Source organism: Leptonotus elevatus, chromosome 2, assembly GCF_054856555.1.
Source record: "Leptonotus elevatus isolate MCC_2025b chromosome 2, RoL_Lele_1.0, whole genome shotgun sequence".
Taxonomy (NCBI): domain Eukaryota; kingdom Metazoa; phylum Chordata; class Actinopteri; order Syngnathiformes; family Syngnathidae; genus Leptonotus; species Leptonotus elevatus.
Genome location: NC_141240.1, coordinates 15117573 through 15127401, shown reverse-complemented (window position 1 = coordinate 15127401; position 9829 = coordinate 15117573). Strand labels below are relative to the sequence as shown.

The 9829-nt window shown below is 37.9% G+C and overlaps 1 protein-coding gene across 2 annotated transcripts; it reads left to right on the top strand.

The window, feature by feature from the left end:
• Positions 1-3182: 3182 nt before the first annotated feature.
• Positions 3183-8596, top strand: LOC147178554 (L-rhamnose-binding lectin SML-like). Of its 2 annotated transcripts, XM_086068193.1 has the most exons (9): positions 3183-3236; positions 4058-4090; positions 4203-4292; positions 4403-4538; positions 6166-6275; positions 6358-6402; positions 6500-6632; positions 7037-7140; positions 7545-8596. In XM_086068193.1, the coding sequence occupies exons 1-9, from the start codon at positions 3203-3205 to the stop codon at positions 7574-7576; spliced, it is 717 nt and encodes a 238-aa protein (XP_085924319.1). In that variant the 5' UTR covers positions 3183-3202; the 3' UTR covers positions 7577-8596. The 2 variants fall into 2 exon arrangements, with proteins under 2 accessions (XP_085924319.1, XP_085924320.1); XM_086068194.1 differs by lacking the exon at positions 7545-8596 and having other exon boundaries at positions 7037-7148.
• Positions 8597-9829: the final 1233 nt, after the last annotated feature.

The following is a 9829-nucleotide window of genomic DNA, read 5'->3' as shown; positions in this document are numbered from 1 at the left end:
CAACAACAACCTTTTTCATAAATAAAGTAAATATGTTGTATACATGTGGGTCTTTATTTGAAGTGGCCATCACTTTGCATATGTAAGTATGACATCATTGGTCATGTGTTATTGCAGAACGATAATCACACTGAAGCACAATTTCAAGGCAGTGTGATTCAGAAAGTCTGAAACAAGCTGTAAGGTATCGATTTCATTTGATCTTTAGTAGGTAGGTTGGAAACAACAATATACATTTGGAATAAATATTAATAGAACCTTACAGTAACAGACTCAGAAATTCCCCCCTGCCCACGTTTTGTTTCACTTGCCATTTGGAGTTTGCTTTTGTTTTGTATAATTAAATTCCTTTTTTTTTTTTACATCACCTCTGCCTCCTTGCCCTGCTTCCCTGCGTTTGGGTCCTCCACCAAACTCCACCCTCCTGACACTGTCGTATAAAGAATTTATGTTGGAAAAAAATGTGGACCCTGCCTCAGAATTTTTTTTTAGTGAACAAGGTAAAGGAAGTGTCTTTCAAAATTATTTATTGTTGTTTTCCTGTGAAATAATTTTTTGTTAAATTTGGTTATGATATGGATCTGAACTGCTCCTTCTGTGGCTCCCAATCAGAGACTCTTTTGCATCTGTTTTGGAAATGTACTTATGCTCGCAAGCTATGGCAAGACATTTGCAAATTTATTTTGGACAATATCTTTTGTAATTTTTAGCTTTCCTTACCAAATGTTTTTGAGGGATTTTTGAACTATGAAAATTCATTTGAAAAATAATATTATTTGATTAATCTTTTAACTTATCTTCCTAAGTTTTATATTCATAAATGTGAATTTGTAAAGTCAAAACCTATTTTTTTTTCTGTTTTTGAAAGAGATAGATGTATATGTACAGTCCATCTCTACTTCCAAAAATAAGAAGGCTATCAAGACCTTCATTTTGTGTTCTCATTTTGGTGTTTTTAATATTTCTTAATTTAAGTTTAAGACCCCTGATCGTCTGAAACATGCCCTCCTTCTTTTTTTTATTTTTTTCCCCTTTTCCTTTACTGTTATTGTGAGATTGTTGTGTACTGTAATGATGATTGTTTGTTTAATTTTTTTTTCTTTTCATTTTTTTGAAGAGTTCAGTATTGTTCATTCGATAATGTCATCATCATTGCTTTTTTTTTTGTGGGTGAGTATGTGTATGTGCGTGCGTGCGAGTGTGTGTGTATTCGTTAGCTCACCAAAAACCTATTAGAAAAAATCCCATACCGTTCATCTAAACCGAACACCGCCGTCAGGAGACCCGAGGGGACCAAAGAAAACAAAGGAAAGTGAAATCCAGCACCGACCAGACACCACCCACCGGGCCACCAACCAGAGTTCTTCACCAACCCCAGAAACCGCTAAATTCCAACAAATCCAAAAAAATCAGGGAGACCTCAAGAGACCAAAGGAGAGACTGAGGAAAGGAAGGAAGGACAAACAAAGCAGAGTGAGATCCACAGACACCAGCCTCCACCAATTCAATGACCTGAGGAAGAAGCAGATTGTGTCTGAGTTTCGATAGATGCTAGTGTGGTGGATCTGGCATGCATGAAAATCTCCACCAAAGAGGGGAGCCGTCGACCCCTGCCAGGACAGAGCAAGCGCAACACCTCAGGGCCCCCAAGGCCGCGGCAGCGCCAAAGGACAACCCCCGGGCCCCGCCAGGGCCACCGGCCGGAGAGCAAACCCAGGAGCAGGAGCGCCCCCCACTCCAACACGGCCCGCGCCCCCATCCCAACGCCGGACAGCAGAGCGGAGAGGGCAGCCGAGCCCACCCCACCCCCCGCCACGTGGAGGGACGGAACACCGGGGGCTGAAGGGGAGATGGGGGCACCGGAGGACGGCCGGCACCCCCGAACCCCAGGCCCAGCGGGGAAAGGCCCCGGTCGTCACTCCAGCGTTCTTTGTGAAAGTTTGTTTACTATGTTTGGCTTTTGATTTCAATTTGAAGCAATTAAAAAAAAAAAAAAACTCACACCATCCATCTTAACATAAAAGTTATTTTACTAGTCACTCACGTCTCACAGGGAAACCAACATAACATTGCCAACAACATGTAATCTTGATTGGAATCTGTCCTAGTCCTCGTGAGGTGGATTACATTTTGTAATAAAAAAATAGTAGGCGACTAATTGGAAAAAATGCTGGCAGGCTGCATTGCAAGAAGTGCGGCGCCCCTGCGCTGGTGCCAAGACTTGTCAATCATTTGGCGCCTGCAGGACCCAATCACATTTGAGGGGGGGCCAGTCCCACTTCGAACTCCGCTCTGGGTCCGCCACTTACCGAGCCTGATTTGTGAGTTCCTGCCTGTCTTGTTCAATGACCATGCAAAGTTTTTGGATTAGAACTTCTGGGTCTTGGATACCTGATCACTGACAATTCTGAAAATCCTACTCGAAATAATTTGCTCAATACACCTTGTACCCGTTTTGGGTTTTCCAGTTTAGAAACTTGTTTGTTAATGAGTTATTAAACTTTAACTTACAAGATTTCTGAAAAACTAGCTTGAATATTGATTGCGGCAAAGACACCTTGGAACTGATTGAAAACCTGGTACAAAGGGTAATTTGGGGTCCCTCTTGCCAATATTTTTTTTATTTTTTAAAGCATATATACTTGCTCATTAATGAGTTATTAACTCTTTACTTTCAGAATTTCTGAAAATCATGCTGAAACCCATCAATTTTGATGAGTACAACCGATTAAAAACTGGTATATCGGGTATTTTGGGGCCCCTCTTTCCGAAATTGGGCTTTTCTTGGTCATAAATTGCACATTATTCAGTTATTAACCTTTTACTAACAGTTTGTTTTTAAATCTGTTGGAAATCAATGTTCAACACACTTTGTAATTAAACTATGAAATCAACTGAGTCTAAGGAATACACAAAATGTATTTATGTTGTATGCCTGCCATCAACATCCTTGTACAATGTTTATTGAAAATGACATGAAATGGAATAAGAAAGATGAGTTACTTACAGCTGCAGTTTTGACTCAAGACGATATATTCTATTTGCTTAGATCTACAAACCACAACTTCCACAAATGACAGATTCTTGTTTTTCTGGAAAATAGTGACGAAAGGTTAGTGGGTGTGGCTTTTGCCAAATCATTATAAATACAGGTGATCTGCCTTTGAACATCATTAGTGCTACGGACCGGATCGTCTGAAACATGCCCTCCTTCTTCAGACTCAGCTCAGCACTGTGTAAGTATTCACTTTTGAAATAAATTTGTTGGTAAAAGTCAAAATAGTGAGTGGATAAGTTAGATTGTTGATTGCTTGCTCTGTTAATAGCATGTCTGTCTGACTGTCTGTCTAGATCCAAAACACATGTTGTAACTTTAAAATGGGTTGCAAAAAGTGGTATTAGAGCTTTTCCATAAAAATTCAGTGCAACAACCTGAACAACTATGCAAAGGACATGTGTTGCAATGTATGAGGATAAGCGCTTTGGATAATAGTTGGATGGAAAATGGTGGTCCCACCATATACTAAGTGCTTTTCTGACCCTCCTGCCAGCCCCATTGAATAAAACTGCACATTTTAGAATGGCCCTTTTTTGTGCGCAATTATCAATACAATATAATCAGCATCTTGATATGCCACACCAGTGAAGTGGATGTATTAACTCGGTAAAGAAGAAGTGCTCGCCAATGGTCCTTAGTGTACATAGAAAAAGTCTGAGGCCTTTGAGTTCAGCTCACAAAAATGTGAGCAAAAACAAAAGTGTTGTGCTCATATATTTCATTGTAAATAAAACGATAAGAGAAACAAACTGTAAACTAGGAAAAAAATTATTCTCAGTTATTTTATGCACAAAAGAAACAAACGGAATTAAGTAATCCAGAATGTGAAAAAGAAGAAGTCAACTTCATGCTCGGTTGTACACGGGCACAGACGCGATGTGCATGTGTCTCGCTAGCTAGTCATGATAAACCTACTGTATTCTTGCCCAACAGAAATATAGGACTATAATGGAAATAATCTTTCCACCTACTGTATCTAAACTGATGTTTGTTTTCTAGTGCTGACAGCAACATGTTTTCTCCTCACAGCAGGTGACTATCATAGTTTATGTCCAACATATACCATATATTTAAGACTGTTTGAAAGCGCTATATAAATAAAGACGACTTGACTTTCCTAAACAACCTGTTCATACATTCACAGTTTCCACAGATTTTGATTCTAAGAGAGCAACTGCAGAGCAAGCGACCACCTGCGATTCAAACCCTTTAAACGTCCATCATCTGAACTGCAGTAAGACTTCAACCTTTGTCTTGACAAAAAACATGATTTCCAATGAGGGTTGGTCATTTGGAGTGCGGTACATTTCCAGGATGATTGCTTTCTCTCTTGTCATGTGACAGAACATGGAGTCATCAGCGTGCAGCAGGCTTTATATGGACGTTCAAGCTCACTGGTTTGCAGTGAGGGCAGACCTCCACAGGAGCTAGCTGACACGGAGTGCGCTCGAGAAGGCACCTTGGACGACCTCAAGACGAGGTATGCATTATGCTCGTTTAGAAAGTGTTGACAGTAAAACCAAAATGCTTGTTTTGGGTTTAAAAGTGGATAAATACAACATTGGGTAATACCCTGAAAAAGGAGAATAGAGAGCATGCAACTGTTACCGTCACCCGCCTGTATTGAATCACATCAACTTAACATCAATAGGCTACACTTATCAGGGCTCTAAATGAACTTTTTTGATGACCAGCCAACATGGCTGGTGACTTTCTAAAGTTACAACCCAAACACAATTTCCTAGTCAATTTTTTTTCCCCAGTGAAAATTTCTCCAGATTTTCTTTGTTTTTAAACAGTATAACTATAGCAGCATGTTATGTTGTATTAAATACACTGATTCTGAAACATATAGTAAAGTTAATTGACTTACTCCCACATCCATACGGTCTGTGAAAGGCTTGCTCTTTTTTTTCCCCGATGGCGTGAGCATTTAAAAACATCTTCTCCAACTCAACCTACTTTTGTACACTTTCAATTAAGAGAGTATGGTGACATATCTTCAGTTTATAATTGTACAAATTTAAATACATGTTTAATGATTGATTTAGGTCAGAAATATATATATATATATATATATATATATATATATATATATATATATATATATATATATATATATAAATTTGGGGGGGGGGGGGGTCCACACACCTAACTCATGGGTTGCAAAGACGACACCAATTGCTTAGTGCGACCAAACCACAAGGTCACATGCCACTATCTTAAATCGAGTTGCCGTTACTTATTCTGGAACAACTTTGGTGAAATGTAATTCAAACAGTCATTATAAACAGGAAAAAATGAGAGCATGCAGCTATTGGCTTCACTCATGTATTGAATGAAGCGTGAGGTGAGCGGATCCCCACTTTGTCCCAAAACATCACCAGCACATTGCAGAATAATCGATCTCCACACAAAAAAGAGCTGTGTCATCCCTTAGTAGCCATTCGATTTCACCCAACATCAGTATAAAGGCAAACATGAAATATTCTTTTGAAAACAATAGTACATTGAAACATCCCAACACTATATTAAATTAAATTAACCCATCTGATTTCTCCCCAATCCAAGATTGACTGATTATGCCTGTCACAAGATCGCATTAGATTAGAATAACATGTTGCATCTGACATGGTGGGTGACGCTGTTAAGCACTTTTACACACACAAAACCCACGTGTCACTCGAATAGAATACTTCTTATACACACAATTAAACATTGTCCAAAATACAAATTTTTATAGAACATGAAATACATTTCACTCAAATATAAATCATTATTATTATTATTATTATTATTATTATTATTATTATTATTATTATTATTATTATTATTATTATTATTATTATTATTATTATTATTATTATTATTATTATATGCTCGACCATTTATAACCATATAAAGTACTTTACTTAATTTACTTACATAAATGGTTATTTTAAAGTGTTCTATAAATGAAGTGGAGTTTATATGTGTTCTTATTGCAATAATCCTTTACATACGCCGGTATACTGTATGTGCGGCTACTTGCTTTTTATTAAAGGCAAACGATATCGTGACTACCTTTGTGTTTCTTCTGACCCATGCTTTTATCATTATGTCTGCAGATGCGACGGTAAAAAAACATGTGTTACAAACACGGCGGCTTTCCGCGATCCTGAACCCTGTGCTGGCACCTTCAAGTATTTGCAGACCAATTTCACCTGCGTGCCTGCAAGTATGTCGCGTGTTTAAAATGATGTGTGACAAAAAGAATGCGTACCATTTTATAGCTAATGTTTTTAATTTACTTTGAACAGTTACTGTGGTGGCATGTCAGGATTCTTTGGCACATTTGTGTTGTGGTGAGATTAATCTTTTTTCATGATGAATTCCTTCCTGTTTAACAAGCATCATTGCATAGATCATCAACCAACCTTCTTTCTCTCATATTGATGCCAGATGAAGGACAAGTAATTTTCATCTTGGGTGCTGACTATGGACGCCGCGACCAGACCACGTGCACATTTAAAAGGCCTCCGGGCCAGGTACAAAATGTGGATTGCCTGCGTCCAACTGAAATTGTTGCCACTAGGTACGTTGGCACACTTCGAAAGAAATCACAGCCTGATCTAAATTTTGTGAGGTTTTATAATGGGTAGAAAACAGACATCAAGCGGTTATGTTTTGATTGCAGGAGGCATGGGTTAAGATAACTGGCTCATAGCCAAGAGGGTTCGAATTTCAGATGAGGCCTTCCTGTGTGACTTTCTCCCGTGATTGTGTGGGTTTTCTTTGGGCCTCCTGCAGAAGTGGAGTTGAATTTTACTGCCCTATCAAACATGTCTGCCTAACACTCTCAGTTTGCTTTTACAAGCTTATTAATTTTTAAATGGTGATATTAAGGTCCACACTTCCTAATATTACAGTTTTGAACTTATTTAATTAGGTCTGTCGTAATTACGTACAGTATTAAGCCTATTTCTTCCGCATCCATAGTTGCAATGGGAAAAACAACTGTACGATCAAAGCCAGCAATGCCGTGTTTGGAGACCCCTGTCAAGGCACCTACAAGTACTTGGAGGTTGCTTACGTGTGCCAATGTAAGTAATCAGCACTATATCTACCACCTCAAACTACTTTTTACTCGAGGAGAAATGTCTTTATTTTTATTTTTTCTTATTGACAATTTGATTCAACATTATTCAACTATAATAGCAAATCATATTCGTTGTGTCGTGCGGGATTTTTTCTAGTTATAATATCATGTTGTACACAAGTGGCCATTTATGAAGATTTGTACATTTTGCAAATGTACCAAAGAATTGTGAGTGTGATTGTACATACTAATTTTTAATGGAGATGTTTCTTAAAACAGATTTTTTAAATTTAGTTTATGCATTAAGTCATCCCACAATGAAAAAGAACAAAAAACAAAAATAATATTTCTTTGAACATAGCTTGCTTACATTAACTTAGCAACTTTTTTTTGTTTTGCTTTTTGCAGATCCTGAGAGCTCAGCCAACCCTCAAAAGTAGTTTGACTTAGTAAACAAAGTGGGTTACTATGTTATTGAGTCCATTTCTTCCTGTATTTGCAATACGTTGCTCATTTAAATGATATACAATCTTAATTGTAAGTGCAGATTCGGTCAGTGCCAGTTGAAAAACATCACTGTATACTTGTATTAATTAAACACACACGCACGCACACTCACACACACACAATCTCTTGAAATGATGACTCAATAAAGATATTTGGAAGCAACACACAATTAAATTGTGCTTCCCAACCAAGCCAAGCACCCCGAAAGAGCTTGGACAACCCTTCTCTCTTCTGCACTGCAACTGTTAAAAAAACAAACTAACAAAAAAACACTCTTGCTCTTCAAATTATACTTTTCCTATCCACTTTTAATCTATTTTAACCTCTTTTAATCGTTTCACTTAATCACAGGGCTGAGAAGGTTACTTTTAAAATGTATTCTGATACAGTTGCTAGTTACCTGTTAAAAAATGTAGTTCGTACGTAATCAAAGTCCTGTAATATTAAAGTAATGTAACTTGAATACTTTAATAGTTACTTATGCCTATCCTATAACAAATATGTCAACAACAACAAAATCAAACAAAGGCACAGTGGCACACACTTCTGACTGCACCTGTTGACAGCCAGCAAACAAGCACATAGAAGTGAGCAGTTGAGCACTCGTCAACATCCATCCATCATACAGCCGTCAATTTTCCACAATACTAGCAACATGATAAGTCAAAATTATTTTATGCATAGCCTACTATCAATGTCTTTTTTTTTTTTATCAGTGCGGAGAGGGTACTATACGTGTTGTACTTATTTTTTTAAAGAATCATTTGCTAGTTGTTTGTTAAAAATAAACTTTGTTTTTCAGTAATACATACCAGTACTCTAAATACTAGTCATGATAATGCTGTTCCCAATTTTGCAATATAATGCTTGTTACTTTAATTACAAGCTGGTCAACTGTTAAAACTTTAGTTTAGGCAACAGGTGTAATTTTTTCTGACATGAAAAAATTGTTTCTTTTTGTACCATCACTGAAACAAAATATTAAAACTGGTGTCTTCTTCACAGTGAGTACTACAGTGTGTGTGTGTTTTTTTAAACAAATACAAAGGTAGGGTTTGAAGGATTTCCATTGCAGTTTGTAAACACAATATTCAAAACTGATGTTCCACGAAGCCATGGACAGCAGCCAACCAGGAACGAGCGCAAAACCAGTTCACCAATTAGGAGCGGGGCTTCACATAGCTGAATTTGCATTTGCAGACAAGACATAGAAATCAAACACAAGGGGAGTAGAGAAATCTGTGGAACCAGTCCACCAATCAGGAGCGGCGTGTTGCAAATGCCACTTGCCTCCGCGATTTATAATCGCGACGTGCCTGCTGGTATGTACAGGGTGGGGAAAAAAATGCTCAGTGTAAATGTAATGATATAAAGTTTGACTCCTAGCATGTCGCTAAATTAGCAGGCTAACATTCTGGTTTGGCACTTAACAGTCCAACAGCAAGCAGGCCAACTCTGCGTCGCTATTAAGCCCAAGCCTCTCTCCCTCTCCCTCTCTCCCTCTTTTGAAATCAATATTTCCCATGGTAGGTGTTGTTAACATTATTAACATTGTTTTACTGTTTCGAATTATATTTTAACCGTTTTGATTTAGTTAGAGCTGTGTAATAATAAGACAACAGTTAATTCATATGTTATTCAATGTATAGTCCATTGTTCTCTTCTCTTGGAAAGAGATGTCTAAGTTGTTTCTGAGTTATCTATGTATCAGGAATGTTTGGAAGGTCACGCAGAGTTCTGTCCATAAATTATCTGGTCCAGGAGGTGCCGGGACCAATTATTTACCCACATCTGTAGTGGACTAAGATACGAGCTGAAGATTTATTATCTGTTTTGTATTTCACTCTTCCCACAAGGACAAGGATGAAGGAGGGGGAGAGTATTTTTTGTAAACACTGCTTTTGTATAAGTGAGGAGGTTCAGAGATAGAAGGGCACATTCGAGGACTCCTTCTGATTCAGCAAGGGTCCAAGAATGACTTTAGAAATTTCTAAATAAAATACTTGCAAGTAAGCCTCTTCACTAGATCTCAACTTTGAGTTTTATTTCAACACGCAAGAAAACTTTTTGGCAGTTTTCCAACAAATGGTGACCCCGACGAACATTTATTTTGACGGTTGCGGGCTACGGCGTTCACGGACGGGCGGAACTTCTAGGCGCTGATGAGTTATTAACATAAAATATAA

Excerpts from the sequence above, each read along its gene's own strand:
- LOC147178554 (XM_086068193.1), top strand. The coding sequence starts at position 3,203 with ATGCCCTCCTTCTTCAGACTCAGCTCAGCACTGT. Across the intron at positions 4,293-4,402 it reads CGTCCATCATCTGAACTGCA|AACATGGAGTCATCAGCGTG; the intron begins GTAAGACTTCAA and ends GTCATGTGACAG. Across the intron at positions 6,276-6,357 it reads TTTCACCTGCGTGCCTGCAA|TTACTGTGGTGGCATGTCAG; the intron begins GTATGTCGCGTG and ends TACTTTGAACAG.